Below are 18,471 nucleotides of genomic sequence, written 5' to 3'. Positions count from 1 at the left end.
ATTCAGCCCCCGTTTCCCGTTGATGCAGAATATCTCCTGTCTTTACATCCTCTGTTCCAAGCTTCAATCGATTTTGTGCCCCACTGCGAGTTCATCTCCCTCATCATCATCATAGGCAGTCTCTTGTATCGAGGATGACTTGCTTCCACGCCAAAAAGGGATGAGTTCACAGGTGTTTCAATGAAGGACCTAATATTCCAGGTCCCGAACTACATGTTGAAGGGTGGAAGATGCCTGTGGGTGGATTTTTTTAAACGCGTGGTGGCCGTTGCACACCAGCCACCACACGGGCTTGACAGAGCTAGGTCTTGGTCCAGTGGCAAGGGTTAACCAGGACGACTGGAGACCTGCTCTGCTGCACGGAGCTCTAATGCACATATCGCAGTGTGGGCCTGCCTGTGCTGTCCCTGGGCCCTCGGCTCTTCTGAGCCCCGAACTCACGCCTCTCCTGGGCCCCGGTCACATTCCTCTACGGACTCTTGCCGCTCCTTCGCCCCCCCTGCTGTGCCCTGCCCGCACTGCAATCAGTGACCTGGCTTCATAGCCGTCGCCCTCCTGCAGCAACACGCGCTGCTCCCTGCAGTGGTATGCCGCTGCACGCTGCTCTAATGGCCCCGGCCTGCTGATGGTCTTGTAATCCATTGGAGAAACACTACAAATACCGTTTTTGCTATTATATAACCAGATAACTATGGAACCATTTTCACTTAAAAGGCATAAAAAAGCCTCCCCTCAGTTCACTATTCACTGCAGTCCCCTCTCTCCCCTTCCACCGATCTCGCTGGAGGATAAATTCTGTGGGGCAAGCCTCTCAGTGAGAGCGAGGATGGAGAACGGGGCTCGGAGGTCAGTCGGCCTGATTCAAATGGTGCTCCCGTTTTTTTTTCATTGTTGCGGGAGATTAAAATTAACGACTGGAAAATTGGGAAGCGCGTCAAATCAGGAAGGATTCCCGATCCTGTAATGCCTGTCAAGCGCGGCTCCTGACTCTTCCTTGCCAAATTTACCTTTAAATCCCTCAATTACATCTCGCTCCATAAACGCTTCCAGCTGTCTCTTGAATCATTTGCGTTGTTCACTTTAATGGCCTTCCCCTGGTAACATATTGCATTAGTCCTTGCATTAGAGGGTTCCATTTGACCTCCCGACTTCGGAATAATTTTCGTCTGAATAACATCAATGTGACTTGATTTCAATCAATAGAATACATCCATTTTAAATCATTTCCAAAGTGCTAATGTATTAAAACGAAAAGCTTTGAACATAATCATTATTTAAAAATAATACATTTACATTCATCCACTCACATCGCCTCCATTTTACCCTCTAATGATGGCTAATGCAACATGTCCTAACATTACTTTGTTCTTTTATTCAGATGACTACACGGGCATTCATACAGTTGTTATCCATCAATAATAAGAACTTGTATTTACATCGCGCCTTTAACGTCACAGGAGTATTATGGGATAAAACGTTTGACATCGAGCCTCATAAGTAGAAATTTGCGCAGGTGACCGAAAGCTTGGTCAAAGAAGTAGGTTTTAAGGAGCGTCTGGAAGGAGGAAAGAGAGTTAGAGAGATTAAGGCAGGGAGTTCCAGAGGTTGGGGCCCAGGCAACAGAAGGCATGGCCACCAATGGTTAACCGATTATAACCAGGGATGCTCAAGAGGGCAGAATTAGAGGAGCGCAGACATCGCGAGGTGGTTGTGGGACTGGAGGAGATTACAGAGAGAGGGAGGGGACGAGGCCATGGAGGGATTTGAAAATAAGGAGGGGAATTTTGAAATCGAGGCGCTGCTTAACTGGGAGCCAGTGTAGGTCAGTGAGCACAGGAGTGATAGGTGAGCGGGACTCAGTGCGAGTTAGGACACGATCAGCGAGCACAGGGGTGATGAGTGAGCGGGACTTGATACAAGTTAGGACACGGGCAGTGAGCACTGGGGGTAATAGATGAGCGGGACTTGGTGCGAGTTAGGACACGGGGCAGCGAGCACAGGGGTGATGGGCGAGCGGGACTTGGTGCGAGTTAGGACACGGGCAGCGAGCACAGGGGTGATGGGCGAGTGGGACTTGGTACGAGTTAGGACACGGTCAGTGAGCATACGGGGTGATGGGCGAACGGGACTTGGTATGAGTTAGGACACGGAGCAGCGAGCACAGGGGTGATGGGTGAGCGGGACTTGGTACAAGTTAGGACACGGTCAGTGAACACAGGGGTGATGGGTGAGCGGGACTCGGTGCGAGTTCGGACACGGGCAGCGAGCACAGGGGGCGATAGTTGAGCGGGGCTTGGTACGAGTTAGGACACAGGGCAGTGAGCCCCGGGGGTGATGGTTGAGCGGGACTTGGTACGAGTTAGGACACGGGCAGTGAGCCCCAGGGGTGATGGGTTAGCGGGGCTTGGTACGAGTTAGGACACAGGGCAGTGAGCTCCGGGGGTGATGGTTGAGTGGGGCTTGGTACGAGTTAAGACACAGGGCAGTGAGCCCCAGGGGTGATGGGTGAGCGGGGCTTGGTATGAGTGTTACATATCCTGTGCAGCAAAATAAAAAAAACTTGGTATTCAAACTTGAAAAATACTCGGTTTCTCTTCCTTGCTTCCCAGATCGTCGTACTCTTCAAATGCTTTGCATTTCCAAGTTCCAAAAACACGAGCCTCATAAATCAGAAAACAAATGAAAAAAAACACACTCTTCACTTAAAGGTGCACCGCGTTTTTGTGACTTGTTGGTAAAGATACAACCCTCTCGTCATGCTGTGGGCCTACAAAGCTTTCCTCCTGCTCTGCGTCCTTGGCTTTTTGCAATCCCGACTCATCGCGCGTTCTCCCACTCCAACTCACTCTCTCCCTCGATCCCAAAGCAGCGGAACTCCTACCCTCCCTCAGCCTTCCCTTTCTCCGACAATCTTCATGCTTTCGAGACCCGCGCTTAGCGTCACCCAACTACCAACAACAACAGCCTGCGTTTATATACCTTCGGTTGTAAAACACCCTAAGGCGCTTCAACGGAGCATAATCATAAACATTTTACAATGAGGCACATAAGGAGATATTAGTGCAGATGACCAAAAGCTTGGTCAAAGAGTAAGATTTAAAGGAGCGTCTGAAAGGAGGGGAGCGAGGCCGAGAGGCGGAGAGGTTCAGGGAAGGAGTTCCAGAGCTGAGGGCTGAGGCAACACCATATCCCAATCCACCTTATATTCTCTTATTATTTATTTTGATGCTGTCCTGCCCTGCAGCTGGGTCCATCACTTAGATTTCTCAATATTAAAAGAAAATACTCTGGATACCAGTGGGATTTTTTTCTGGTGGTGGGGAAAGGACATGGGCTCCAGTCACAAGGGAAGTAGCCAAATATATATTGGGACCTTCCTCCCTTATGTTGCTAATCACATAGCTCAACGTGTTCCCTCTTCTTGTGTCAGCCGTGGCTCAGTGGGTAGCACTCTCGCCTCTGAGTCAGAAGGTTGTGGGTTCAAGTCCCACTCCAGCGACTTGAGCACATAAATCTAGGCTGACGCTCCTGAGGGAGTGCTGCACTGTCGGAGGTGCCGTCTTTCAGATAAGACGTTAAACCAAGGCCCCCCGTCTGCTCTCTCAGGTGCACGTGAAAGATCCCGTGGCACTATTTCGAAGAAGAGCAGGTTAGATATCCTCGGTGTCCTGGCTAGTATTTATCTCTCAATCAGCAAAACGAAAAACAGATTATCCGGTCATTATCACATTGCTGTTTGTGGGAGCTTGCTGTGTGCAAATGGCCTGCTGCATTTCCCACATTACAACAGTGACTACACTCCAAAAGTACTTCATTGGCTGTAAAGCGCTTTGAGATGTCCGGTGGTCGTGAAAGGCGCTATATAAATGCAAGTCTTTCTTTCCATAAAAAACATCCCACAGATATCCAAATAGTTGAATGTTCCTTTACTACTGAGAAGCGCAGGTGAAGAGAGGGAGACCACCAAGATTGAAAATAGCAGAGGAGAACACAAAGTAAATGGGGACGTATCATTTAGGAAGACAGCAAGTTTTGATGTTCAAAGCTTGAAGATGGTAGCGGGAAGGGAAGACTGAGGAGTTGCACAGTTTCAAAAATCAGGGGAAAGAAGGAGTTGGAGTGGACTTGCACGATGGCTTGTGGCGTGGCACCAGAGCAGTGCTTTCATGAAGCGAGCCGAGCCAGCGGGCCAGCGCTTGATGGAGTTGACACACTGCTGGTCTGGCACTGGCACCTATGCCACCAGGTGTTGCTGGTAGCCGCTTGACAGGAGCGACAGCCTACCTCACTGGAGAGGCGACTGGCACAAGGCAGTTTGGCAGATAAGGGTGGTGTCACCAGCTGTGGTTCAGCCCTTGGCGCCAGCAGCGCCACGATCATCAGCTGCAGTTGGCACTCTTGTGTTTGACAGTGATGTTACCAGACACAATTGGCACACGGCGCCCGATCGGGGCAGCCGGCTCACCAGATGTAGTTGGTATAAACTGGCACACACACATCCTGAACAAATAGTGCAATTCGCTTGTACAAATGCCATAGTCATCATGCGAGACAGATTTTACATGGACTGGTTCAATTTTTTTTAGAAAAAAATAAAGTTGCACAATCCTGCACACATTTCTTCTCTGTGTTATAACTGTGCTCACAAGATAAAAAACCTCACGAGCAATACTTCAGGAATAAAAAATTGCCATCGTAAATACATGATAATATTCATTCAGAGTGAATTTCTGCAGCCACTGTTGCTGAAACAGTATTTATCGCATTGAAACATCTAAAGCCCTTCACACAATGAATTCCTTGCAGACACCACTGATAAGTAGATGAATATCTGCCGCAGTGACATCCCACAGACAAAACAATGAGATGACTGAGAAGGCAATGTTTTCTTTGACGGTGTTGGTTGAGGGTGGAATGTTGGCCAGGATGCGATGGGAAACTCCTTGCTTTTCTTTGAATACTGCCGTGAGTCCTTTATTGTCCACCTGAACCCCAGGAACAGCTCATCCACACATGCAGCACTCCCTCAGCATTGAAGCACTGACCACACTCGATCAGCTCCGCTGGGCAGGCCACATTGTCCGCACGCCCAGACACAAGACTCCCAAAGCCACCTAAGGACTCATTTTAAGAGTGGAAGCAAGTCTTCCTCGATTCTGAGGGACTGCCTATGATGACTCCCTCAGCACTAAACTGGAGTGTCAGCCCAGACTATCATCTCTAGTGATCTCTGAGTCAGAAGGTTGCAAGTTCAAGTCCCACTCCAGACACTTGAGCACAAAAAAAAAATCTAGGCTGACATTCCCAGTGCAGTACTGGGGGAATGCTGCACTGTCGGAGGTGCCATCTTTCGGATGAGATATTAAACCTCAAATAGTGCGAGTCTCTTGTACAAATTCCACAGTCATAAAGGTATATGTCTGCTCCCTCAGGCAGACATAAAATATCCCATAGCACCAAGGATAGAAACCGAGGCCCCATCTGCCCTCTCAGGTGGACGTAAAAGATCCCATGACACAATTTTGAAGAAGAGTAGGGGAGTTATCCCCAGTGTCCTGGCCAATATCGACCCCTCAACCAACATGCATTAGATAAACAGATTATCTGGTACTTCTCTCATTGCTGTTTGTGGGAGCTTGCTGTGCGCAAATTGGCTGCCGCGTTTCCTACATTGCAACAGTGAAAATGCTATATAAATACAAGTTCCCTCTTTCTTAACATGGGGCTCAAATACAATAACATTCTGACCCAATGCCTGAGAAATACCAACTACATATTGTATTGCTTCAACTGGGCAAACGTCACTCACTGGCCATATAGCTTCAGGAAGGTCACACCATTAGTCAGCAGCATTAAAAGATCGCAAGATGAGATCTGATGGATCATTTAACCTCTTCTTTTCAAGACGGCAACGCTGCCGTGCTTTGGCGACAGCTTTGGCCGAACCCCAGTCCAAGCTCGCGTCCAAAGGACGTTTGCTCTGACATTGCAGCGTGATTGGCGCCTCAGACAGGGGAGTCAGCTGGGTTTGCACGCTGCGATTCTGAGTGTGAGACCTGGACCCGTGACCTGTCTGTGCGACCAGCTAGGTCAAGCTGACACCGCGTGGCAGACAGAACGTCCCACGCCGCCTCAGGTGCCACCACACTTGGTTTGCCCCTCCTGAGGTGCCCAAGTATGCAATGCAATGCTTTAACAAGAAGCACTTCAAACGGCATTAAATTTCAATGGGCTCGACTTGCAGCCGAACTGGAGAGATTGCGTAGATCATAGAAACATAGAAACATAGAAAATAGGTGCAGGAGTAGGCCATTCGGCCCTTCGAGCCTGCACCGCCTTTCAATGAGTTCATGGCTGAACATGCAACTTCAGTACCCCATTCCTGCTTTCTCGCCATACCCCTTGATCCCCCGAGTAGTAAGGACTACATCTAACTCCTTTTTGAATATATTTAGTGAATTGGCCTCAACAACTTTCTGTGGTCGAGAATTCCACAGGTTCGCCACTCTCTGGGTGAAGAAGTTTCTCCTCATCTCGGTCCTAAATGGCTTACCCCTTATCCTGAGACTGTGACCCCTGGTTCTGGACTTCCCCAACATTAATAAGAACATAAGAACATAAGAATATAAGAATTAGGAACAGGAGTAGGCCATCTAGCCCCTCGAGCCTACTCCGCCATTCAACAAGATCATGGCTGATCTGGCCGTGGACTCAGTTCCACTTACCCGCCCGCTCCCCATAACCCTTAATTCCCTTATTGGTTAAAAATCTATCTATCTGTGATTTGAATATAGTCAATGAGCTAGCCTCAACTGCTTCGGACCTATACTCTCTGGAGTTTAGAAGAATGAGTGGTGATCTCACTGAAACATACAAGATTCTGAAGGGGATTGACAGGGTAGATGCAGGGAGGTTGTTTCCCCCTGGCTGGAGTAACTAGAACTAGAGGGCATAGTCTCAGGATAAGGGTCGGCCATTTAAGACAGAGATGAGGAGGTATTTCTTCACTCAGAGGATTGTGAATCTTTGGAATTCTCTGCCCCAGAGGGCTGTAGATGCTGAGTCTCTGAGTATATTCAAGGCTGGGATCGATAAGATTTTGGGAGTCGAGAGGAATCAAGGGATCGGGCGGGAAAGTGGAGTTGTGGTCGAAGATCAGCCGTGATCTCATTGAAGGCCGGAGCAGGCTCGAGGGGCTGTATGGCCTACTCCTGCTCCTATTTCTTATGTTCTTACAGGACAATAATAGTGCAGAATGTCCCATGAAGGTCTGTGCGTATTCCACTGTTGATTTTTTTTATATTGTAATTTTATTCCATTTTTTTTCCCGACAGCTCTTTTATCCTAAATTGCCGTGATAAATGAGTTCATCCATGGAAGCCTGAGCCACACGTCCAATTCATCTCTTTAAGCGTTCTGGCTGCATCCCAAGCTGTGCCATTTAGGCATTGTCTGCTGAAGACGGCCATTAATTTATGCAACGCTGCAGCAGAAATAGGATTTTAAACGAGGTTTCTCTCGTGTATCCACAAGCCGAGATAGATTTTTGTTAGGTAAGGGTATCAAAGGATACGAGTCAAAGCAGGTAAATAGAGTTGAGGTACACAGAGCAGCCATGATCAGATTGAATAATAGAATGGGCCTGAAGGGCTGAAAGGCCTCCTCCTGTTCCCCTATTTCACGTAACACATGGAAGAGTGTGTGTTAGCCGATGTATGGTTCCAGCTTTGTTTCAAACAATCTAAACCTCTAATTGTAAAGCCAAAGGGTTTGCAGGCTGAATTTGAACTGGGACAACCGCCATGAGGAGGTTGTTGGAGTACTTAATCAAAAGGGAATGGTCATGGTTTGATCCTGTTAGCCCTTTGTGTTTTGCTTGTCTGTGCAATGTCATGCATCACGTGATACGGACTTCATTTTGCGTATGAGGGAAAAATAATGAGCTGATCCCGTTCTTCTTTCCTCCCCCAATAATAAAATAGGCTGTGAACATTTTCCATTGAAGACAATGCCCTTTTAAAAAAATCAGGTGCAAACATCATCATAATATTAAAATTGTCACAGTGAGTCAATAAACTTGTACATTCATTTGTTCATTTCTGATGACATTTTGAATACAGGTTTAACCTCCCTTATCCAGAATTCCCTGATCCGGAACCACCCCTCGTTCGGAACCACCGGGTGGCACATGCTTAGAACTCCGACATGAACAAATTGAAGTCCTTCCTCAAGCTGACTCCCGCAATCGCTGACCTGACCCCGCGATCCACCGCTCCCACCCCCATGATCTCTCTGCCGAACTCCCAGCCCTAAGCCAGCCAGCCCCGATATTCCCTTGCTCAGTACCTGTGCCATCCAATTTAATGTGACCACCCCTCATCCGGCAAAATCCCTTATCCGGCACAGGCCAGGTCCAGAGGATGCCGGATAAGAGAGGTTCAATCTGTATTTGATCGCTGATGACATCATCGGAAGAATTCGCTTGGATATTAATGACATAATCTGAGGAAATAGCTTAGGCATGGATGACACCACTGGGGAATTAACGTGCACACTGAATACATCATCAGGGGAAGTAGGTTGGATACTGGTGACATCTTCCATAGGTAAAAGCAACTTCTGGCATCTGTACAACATCTTTCATACAGAAAAAGTCCCACGGCGCTCACGGGATGGTGGGAGAATAAGTACATTAAAATAGGTAAAGGAACGGAAGCTGAGCCATGGAGAGAAGGTTATAGGAGAAGGTGTCTGAAGACTCAACCAAAACAATGGGGCTTAAGAAGGTTTCAAAAGATAGAGCGAGAAGTGAAGGGATTGAAGGATTTAGTGGCCAGGTTTCAGAGAGTGAGGCCAATGTGACTGAAGGTGGGGAGGAAGGACAGGATGCTTAAAGGGCTAGAGACAGACGAGCCAAAGGTGCAGGAGTGGAACTAAGGCCGAAGGAGGTTGTGGAGATCGGGTGCCTTTGAGGGATTCGAGGAAAGAGAATTTAACTTTAACGCGTTGGCAGACAGGAACCACCAGTGGCCAGCAAGGACAGGAGTGGGGCAGCAATCAGAACACGATATAGGTGACCACATGTTGGCCGATTTTCAGTTTATGGAGGATGGGAGGCCAGCCACGAAGAAGATTGGGGAAATTGAGTCTGAAGAATGGATGCTGGTTTCACACTTGTGGTGAGGCTAAGGTAGGGGCAGAAGTGGTCAACACTTGTGAGTTGGAAATAAGTGGTCTCGGCGATGGATAGGATGTGGGGTTCGAAACTCAGCCCTGGGTCAAAGAGGATGGCAAGATTTGAGATTGTGAGTGGCGAAAGAGAACAATGAAGTCAGTGGGGCAAGGGTGCGATGTTTATGGCTTCTGATGCTCGGTTGGAGGAAATTTTGCCTCATCCGTGACTGGATGTCAGATGGGCAGTCCAATAGTATCGAGGTGGTTGTGGGGCTGAGGGAGGAGGTGGAGAGGGGCAGCTGGGTTCCATCAGCATAATGTCTGGCAGCTGACCACATGACTGCAGAGGTTGTCACCGAGAGGCAGTAAATAGATGTAACTTCAGAGGGAGCTAGAGGCTAATGGCATGATCATGGGATGTGGATTGGATACCAATGATGTCTTGGGGAAGTGCATTGGATACGGATGACATCATCGGGGGGAAGTAACTTGGTTGCTGATGACATCATCGGGGGAAGTAGACTGAATGCTGATGAGAGGATTCGAGTGGTTCTGGATAAGGAGCAGGGAGGTCTTACTGCAGTTGTACAGGTCCTTGGTGAGGCCACACCTTGAATATTGTGTACAGTTTTGGTCTCCTAACCTGAGGAAGAACATTCTTGCTATTGAGGGAGTGCAGCGAAGGTTCACCAGACTAATTCCTGGGATGGCAGGACTGACATATGAAGAAAGACTGGATCGACTAGGCTTATATTCACTGGAATTTAGAAGAATGAGAGGGGATCTGATAGAAACATATAAAATTCTGATGGGATTGGACAGGTAGATGCAGAAAGAATGTTCCCGATGTTGGGGAAGTCCAGAGCCAGGGGTCACAGTCTAAGGATAAGTGGTAAGCCATTTAGGACCGAAATGAGGAGAAACTTCTTCACTCAGAGAATTGTGAACCTGTGGAATTCTCTACCACAGAACGTTGTTGAGGCCAGTTCGTTAGATATATTCAAAAGGGAGTTAGATGTGTCCCTTACGACTAAAGGGATCAAGGGATATGGAGAGAAAGCAGGAATGGGGTACTGAAGTTGCATGATCAGCCATGATCATATTGAATGTAGTACAGGCTCGAAGGGCCGAATGGCCTTTTCCTGCACCTATTTTCTATGTTTTTTTTGTTTCTATGACATAATCGGAATGTAAATTGGATGCTGATGACATCATCAGGGGAAGTAAGTTGGGTGCTGATGACATCATTGGAATGTAAATTGGCTGCTGATGACATCGGCTCAGACAGGTCATTCACCTCGCCACTGTGGAAGAGCTGAATTAAGTCGCACAGTTGGAATGTTAAAAACTAGTCCAACGTTCCAGGTTAAGTGACTGTTAGTCAATGTAAACTCAGCTCCCGCTCAGCATTGAGCTCAACAACTTCCTCCTGAGACAGAGAATGTGGACACCACGAACCACAATGTCAACAATTAAAGAAGGGAATGGAAGAGGGGAAGAAAAGAAGCCCAAAAGTAAAAAAGAAAGGATTCTGTCTATTCCCGTGTTGTCACGAGCCTTCCAACAACGCGGAATAGGAGGTTGTGTCCATTGGAACTGCGAAAATCCCTCCGTGGTGCAACTGTAGAATTCCTTCTATCAAACTTGGATAGTGCCTGTAGAGAATCTTCTGAGTTATATAACACTAGGGTGAAGTATATACAGGTCTATCACAAGCGGTGGGAATAATTTGGGTCGATGAATTAAGTGCCACCAAAGAGGAACCTTGACTTTAAGTCTGACTGATCCTTTAGTGCTGGATAAGGTGAGCAGCAACACAGGGTGTGATTTATACAAGGGGGTCGAGCATTTCTTTAGGCCAGGCGTTTACAGCAAGTTCCCAGTGCATCCTTTGAACCAAAGCCGCTCTATTCTAAACCTTTAGTTTGACCCCGGTCCAACATGCCCAGTTCCCCGACCTGGTTTCTCATGTCTCCGAATCCCTGTCATTCTTTGAGCTGGGGAAGGTAGTCTATCGCTCCATCTGACACAGCGCGTTGCTTGACGTCACAGCGCCTACTACGCTAACAAGGAGAGGAAACCAATGGCCAAAAGCAGTTAACCCACGTTTCCAATGAGCCAGGAACGGAGCTGGGACCAACAGATTAGATTCATCAACCTTGGTGCTGACGGCAATTGCTTTAACACTCTGATATTGCCAACAAAAAATGAAAAAAACCAGGATTATTTGTAAACAGCACTCCTCAGTAAAGCAACACATTTGTGTATTTGCCAATTGAGAGAAGGGACATTAAGTGGAGAAATTAAATTGCACTTGGCTTAGAATGCTATTTGTCAGTAAATTCAAGCACTTGATTATTGATTACATTTCTTGGCTAGCTGGCTACACACAACAGTACAATGTAGTGACTTGTCAGGCCTCAGCTGCTTCAGCTGATGACGACCCGATTTAAAGGCACAGGTCTAATTTTGGTGTTGATAATTACCTCCTCGTCCTTCGCTGTCTGCAGGTTTCACCTGAATCGGGCGGTTCATCTGCAAGAAGAAGAAAGGCAAGGCAGTTAGGCACTCTGGAGTGAAAATACATTCAACAAGTAAGAATTAAGAGCAGGAGTAGGCCATTCGGCCCTCGAGCCTGCTCCGGCATTCAATAAGATCATGGCTGATTTTCTGCCTCAACTCCACTTGCCTGCACTATCCCCATATCCCTTGATTCCCTTAATATCCAAAAATCTGATCTCTGCCTTGAATATATTCAACGACTGAGCATTCACAAATCTCTGTAGTCGAAAGTTTCAAAGTGAGTGAAGAAATTTCTTCTAATTTCAGTCCTAAATGGCCGACCCCTTATTCTGAGACTGTGCGAACCCTGGTTCTCGACTCCCCAGCCGGAGGAAACATCCTCCCTGCACTAAAAGCTGCAGAAGAGCTAAAAAAAAAAACACCGAGGAGTCTTTCTCCTCAACACTCGACAAAGCAGAAATACACTTGAACCTATAGCTTACTGACTCAGAGTTGGGAGTGTTACCGCTGGGTCATAGCTGATAGCTGGAATCACCGAGAAGAGCTCTCCCACCAGGAAGAATGGGCATTAGCTGTAATATAAAACCGGCTGAGGCAACGCCGCACCCCCAAATAGCGACGTTTATTCAGATAAAAATGCAATAATGATTGGAACTTACAGCGTCCAACCAACTGATTGGGCTGACTTGCTCATCTTTCAATTGCTTCATAGAATTATAGAATGGTTACAGCACAGAAGGCTGTTCGTCCCGTCGGGCCCGTGCCGACTCTCAGCTAGTCCCACTCCCCCGCCCTTTCCCCGTAGTCCTGCAAGTATTGTTTTCCTTCAGGTGCTTATCCAACTCCCTTTTGAAAGATAAGACTGAGTCTGCCTCCATCACTCGCTGCACAAGAAAGTTTTTCCTCATGTCGCCTTTGGTTCTTTTGCCAATTGCCAGAAATCTGTTCTTGACCCTTCCGCCAATGGGAACAGTTTCTCGCGATCTACTCTGTCCAGACCCATCATGATTTTGAATTGAATTGAAGTGTGTTACTCTTTAGATATGCTGCGATTGTAGTAAGTAGACTCAAACTTTACAATAAACGGATTTTGAGGTAGTGAGAGATCTTCTGACCATTCTGAGGCTCAGCAATCTAGCTAACCATCTAACTGCAGGTCGTCGTCTTCTTAGGCAGTCTCTTGGAGTTGAAGCTGACTTGCTTCCACACTAAAAATTAGCTCTCATGCGTTCCGGTCTGTTGCTGTTGGGGTTGTCCGTGAGGATCCTGACGTTCCAGCTCCCGAACTTCATTTTAAACGGTGGAAGAAGCCTGTGGGTGGATTTTCTTTTAACGTGGGGTGGCCGTTGCACACCAGCCACCACACGAGCTTGACGGAGCAAGGTCTTGGTCCAGTGGCAAGGATTAACCAAAAATGACTGGAGACCAGCTCTGCTGCATGGTTCTAGTCATCATCAAAGGCAGTCCCTCAGAATCGAGGAAGACTTGCTTCCACTCTAAAATGAGTCTTATGTGACTGTACACACACACAAACATACTATCCTCCTTCTCACAGGACCTCTCTCCCTGGGATTCAAAGGATGCAGTGTACATAACACCAAGTATATGTTCTCCTACTCAAGAGTATTTGCTAGATGTCAGTTCAATTCATGTATTGGAGAGAATGCGAGGTTATGGACACATCTTTCCACATTACATGCTAATGGTATCGCACTCTCTCTCAGGTACAGGACTTGAGGCAGGCTCTGTGTGCTACGAGAATCTCTGGGCCCCCATTTACTGCCCTCACCTGCCCGCCCAATATCCCGCATCAAACTTGACATTTTCACTTCACGCAGTACCTGCCGTTAATGCCTCTTTCAGTACGGCTGCCAACTTTCTGTCACATTAGTGCCAACTGGACTGAGGGCTGACCAAACAGCTTGAATAATAGGTGGCGGAGATGCTTTTAAGGAGAAGCCAACATTTCAACAAAATAAAAATGCAACGAGATATTCTGAACAGTAAAATGGTTCAAAATGGTGCTTTATTTTTCCTAGACTGTTGGACAGCAAATCAGTTGGCGAGCTACAAATGGCCTCAATGTTGCTGATTGAGAGAGAGGTACAGGTGCAGTGCCCAAAATCCAGAGTTATGGAATCCGGAATGTTCCGGAATCCGGACCGATTGGTGGCAAGGTCATCCGGAATCCGTAAAATGTTCCGGAATCTGGACCCGCCGACCTTGCTGACCTCGGGGCCCCGCTGCTGCCCTTACCTCGGGGCCTCTTCACCGGCCCGCCCCAACACCTCTTCTGCGACGGGGCCCCGCCCGAGCAGCTCCTCCATGACAAGGCCTGCCCGAACAGCTCCACGGTGGGGCCCGCCCGAACAGCTCCACGGTGGGGCCCGCCCAAACAGCTCCACGGCGGGGCCCGCCCGAACAGCTCCTCCATGACAAGGCCTGCCCGAACAGCTCCACGGTGGGGCCCGCCCGAACAGCTCCACGGTGGGGCCTGCCTGAACAGCTCCACGGTGGGGCCCGCCCGAACAGCTCCACGGCGGGCCCCGCCCGAACAGCTCCTCCATGACAAGGCCTGCCCAAACAGCTCCACAGTGGGGCCTGCCTGAACAGCTCCACGGTGGGGCCCGCCCGAACAGTTCCACGGCGGGCCCCGCCCGAACAGCTCCTCCATGATAAGGCCTGCCCGAACAGCTCCACGGTGGGGCCCGCCCGAACAGCTCCACGATGGGGCCCGCCCGAACAGCTCCACGATGGGGCCCGCCCGAACAGCTCCACGGTGGGGCCCGCCCAAACAGCTCCACGGCGGGGCCCGCCCGAACAGCTCCTCCATTACGAGGCCTACCCGAACAGCTCCACGGCGGGGCCCGCCCGAACAGCTCCATGGCGGGGCCCACCCGAACAGCTCCATGGCGCGGCCCGCCCGAACAGCTCCACGGTGGGGCCCGCCCGAACAGCTCCATGGCGGGGCCCGCCCGAACAGCTCCACGGTGGGGCCCGCCCGAACAGCTCCTCCACAGCGGTGAACCGCGCTCCCCCCGCCCTCACCTTTCTGATGTTCTGAAATCCGGAAATACCTGAATCTGGGCTTGGGCGTTTCCGGGTTTCGGACACCAGAAACACGTTCTGAAGTTGGGAATAACACGAAAACCAGCTCGGCCTTGTCCCAAGTTTGCCGGATTAGGGACGCTCAACCTGTACCAACTTAGCCACTCTCGATAGCTGTCCAGCGAGCCGTGTTGAAAAGTGTGGACGTCAGATAATGACAGGGTTCGGACCTTGCTGTAAGGCTCCACCCTTCAATATGTAGTTTGGGACCTGGAATATCAGGTCCTCATTGAAACACCTGTGAACTCATCCCTTTCTGGTGTGGTAACCAGTCATCCTCGATACGAGGGACCATCTCAGACGAAGGTGATCCAAAAGACTCACCTTCCATGTCCTCAGGCTGCCCCAAAATGCTTCACAACTAATGAGGTTCTCTTGAAGTATAATCGCTGTTGTAATGTTGGAAACGCGGCAGACAATTTACACACAGCTAGAGGCCACAAACAGAACTGTGATAACGATCAGATCGTCTGTTTTAGGTGTTGGTTGAAGGATAAAGATTGGTCAGGACGCCTGGGAGAACTTCGCTGCTCCTCTTCGAATAGTGCCGCAGGATCTTTTTACGTCCACCTGAGAGGGCAGGCGGGTCCTCGGTTTAATGTCTGGTCAGAAAGACAGCACCTCCGGCAGTGCGGCACTCCCTCAGCACTGCACTGGGAGTGGACAGCTCAGATTTTAGTGCTCAAATCTCTGGGGTGGCACTGCTGAGATCTCCAAATGCTGCTAACTGGCTAAACGCAAATGTGAAGAATGAAGACTGAGTAACGTACTGATGCAGTACCCCAGCCCGAGGAAGGTCGGAGCAATGGAATTTCGTTTCCAGTAACTGTTTCTCTGCATATTTAAAGGTTTTTTTTTTAAATCGCTGGATTTCCACAATTAAAGCTCCATTTTTCTTTTTGATAATTAAATTTTTATAGATCAGGATAATAGTTATCCCCCACCAATTCACATTGCCCAAATGCAATTTCTCAATCCGTCATAAATTCTTTATTTTAAAATTAATCTTCTCCTCTAATGGCCTGCATTTGTCCAACACGCCTCGTTCTTGATAGTAAATAATTCATTCAGAAATTAATCCTGAATGAGATTTACCTTCCAAATAAAGTAAGTCCGCACAAGTGGCATGTTCTTCCAAAGTGAACTGGTTTGTTTAATGTGCCAGAAACAGAGGAGATTCCTTCTGCGTTCAGATATCAACCATTATAAAAACAAATGAATGAAAGACAGACTTGCATTTCTATGGTGCCTTTCATGACCACCGGAAGTCTCAAAGCGCATTACAGCCAATGAAGTACTTTTTGGAGCGCAGTCACTGTTGTAACGTGAGAAATGCGGCAGCCAATTTGCGCACAGCAAGCTCCCACACACAGCAGTGTGATAATGACCAGATAATCTGTTCTTGTTATGATTATTGAGGGACAAATATTAGCCAGGGCACCGGGGATAACTCCCCTGCTCGGGGCCTCGGTTTAACGCCTCATCTGAAAGACGGCATCTCCGACAGTGTGGCACTCCCTCAGCACTGCACTGGAGTGTCAGCCGAGATTTAAGTGCTCAAGTCCCTGGAGTGGGACTTGAACCCACAACCTTCTGACTCAGAGGCGAGAGAGTGCTGCCCAATGGGCCACGGCTGAAGAGAGGTGGGAGAAGTCTCGTGTGGACCATAATTGCTGGTAGTTCTGTGCTGTACATTCTATGTGACTATGCCACCCGTGTACCACTGAGAAGAAACTCAAGCTCACCCATTAGCTCAGTTACTAACGACCTCCATTTACTCCCATTCCTCAGTGCAGTGATCTTCATTTACAAATGTCTTCACGGCTTCGCACAATTGAACTGTCGGACCAGCTTCACCCTATATCCCAATTGGTCCAACCAGCATTGGCAGCCCTGATATAAGGATATGAGCAGCATGGCAGCCTGGCCCAGCAGGCTGAGCGGCCCCCGGCCTGCGAGCAGCATCGGAGCAGGTCGGGAAGCAGAAGAAGCAGTGTGGTGGTGTACCACTCCAGGAAGCAGCACGTGCTGGAGCAGCAGAGCAATGGCAGCAAATAGGGACGTCACCAAGGTCCAGGTCGGTGATTGGAGCGTGGGCAGGTACAGCAGGAGCGGCGAGGTCGGGGTGAAGGAGCGGCGAGAGATTGTAGAGGGAAGTGACCGGGGCTCAGGAGAAGCGTGCGTTCGGGGCCAGAAGAGCCGAGGGCCCAGGAGCAGCACAGGCCCAGCCCACACTGCGATATGTGTGCGCACTGGGCCCGTGCAGCAGAACTGGTCTCCAGTCGTCTTGGTACATCAGTCATTGAAGGTTGGCATGCAGGTACAGCAGGCGGTTAAGAAAGCAAATGGCATGTTGGCCTTCATAGCGAGGGGATTTGAATACAGGGGCAGGGAGGTGTTGCTACAGTTGTACAGGGCCTTGGTGAGGCCACACCTGGAGTATTGTGTACAGTTTTGATCTCCTAACTTGAGGAAGGACATTCTTGCTATTGAGGGAGTGCAGCGAAGGTTCACCAGACTGATTCCCGGGATGGCGGGACTGACCTATCAAGAAAGACTGGATCAACTGGGCTTGTATTCACTGGAGTTCAGAAGAATAAGAGGGGACCTCATAGAAACGTTTAAAATTCTGACGGGTTTAGACAGGTTAGATGCAGGAAGAATGTTCCCAATGTTGGGAAAGTCCAGAACCAGGGGTCACAGTCTAAGGATAAGGGGTAAGCCATTTAGGACCGAGATGAGGAGAAACTTCTTCACCCAGAGAGTGGTGAACCTGTGGAATTCTCTACCACAGAAAGTAGTTGAGGCCAATTCACTAAATATATTCAAAAGGGAGTTAGATGAAGTCCTTGCTACTAGGGGGATCAAGGAGTATGGCGAGAAAGCAGGAAGGGGGTACTGAAGTTGCATGTTCAGCCATGAACTCATTGAATGGCGGTGCAGGCTAGAAGGGCTGAATGGCCTACTCCTGCACCTATTTTCTATGTTCTATGTTTCTATGTAACCCTTGCCATTGGACCAAGACCTAGCTCTGTCAAGCCCGTGTGGTGGCTGGTGTGCAACGGCCACCACACGTTAAAAAAATCCACGCACAGACATCTTCCACCCTTCAGGATGTGGTTCGGGATCCAGAATACTAGGTCCTTCATTGAAACACCTGTAAACTTTTTGATGTGGAAGCAAGTCATCCTCGACTCGAGGAACTGCCTATGATGATGATGATATCCCAACTAGTAACCCTAGCCAATTTTCTCTTCCTAATCCAACCCAAAGGAGCTGAGGTGATCAGTGGCACCCTGAAATGCTCCTTAACTGAGATCAGCAAACCCATGATAGACTAGGCACCAAACCGGTGCACTCCTGGTCTCTATGGCATAGCTATTTGCAGGAGTAACTTACGGGACCGCTGGGATATCGGTGCCTTCTTCCATCGTCAGTTTCATCACAGTGTCCTGACCCAATATTTATCCCTCAACCAACATCACTAAAACAGATTATCTGGCCATGATCACATTGCTGCTTATGGGAGCCTTCTCTGCGCATATTAACTGCCGCGTTTCCCACATTACAACAGTGGCCACACTTCAAAAAATAATTCACGTGCTGAAAAGTGCTTTGGGATGCCCGACGGCCGTGAAAGGCGCTAGGTAAGTGCAGGTCTTTCTG

The 18,471-nt window shown here is 48.8% G+C and overlaps 1 protein-coding gene across 50 annotated transcripts in view; it reads right to left on the bottom strand.

The window, feature by feature from the left end:
- LOC139233716 (CUGBP Elav-like family member 4) overlaps positions 1-18,471 on the bottom strand; it is an 831,346-nt gene that overhangs the window by 253,540 nt on the left and 559,335 nt on the right. For 25 of the 50 annotated variants that reach the window (XM_070864128.1, XM_070864129.1, XM_070864139.1 and 22 more), the window contains exon 3: positions 11,661-11,709. In XM_070864128.1, the coding sequence (XP_070720229.1) occupies positions 11,661-11,709 (49 nt within the window). Of the gene's footprint in view, positions 1-11,414; positions 11,417-11,654; positions 11,710-18,471 lie in introns of all 50 variants that reach the window. The other 25 variants (XM_070864155.1, XM_070864176.1, XM_070864151.1 and 22 more) reach the window with 2 other exon arrangements.

This window comes from Pristiophorus japonicus, chromosome 21 (genome assembly GCF_044704955.1).
Source record: "Pristiophorus japonicus isolate sPriJap1 chromosome 21, sPriJap1.hap1, whole genome shotgun sequence".
In the NCBI taxonomy this organism is placed as follows: domain Eukaryota; kingdom Metazoa; phylum Chordata; class Chondrichthyes; family Pristiophoridae; genus Pristiophorus; species Pristiophorus japonicus.
This window is presented reverse-complemented; position numbering and strand designations above follow the sequence as displayed.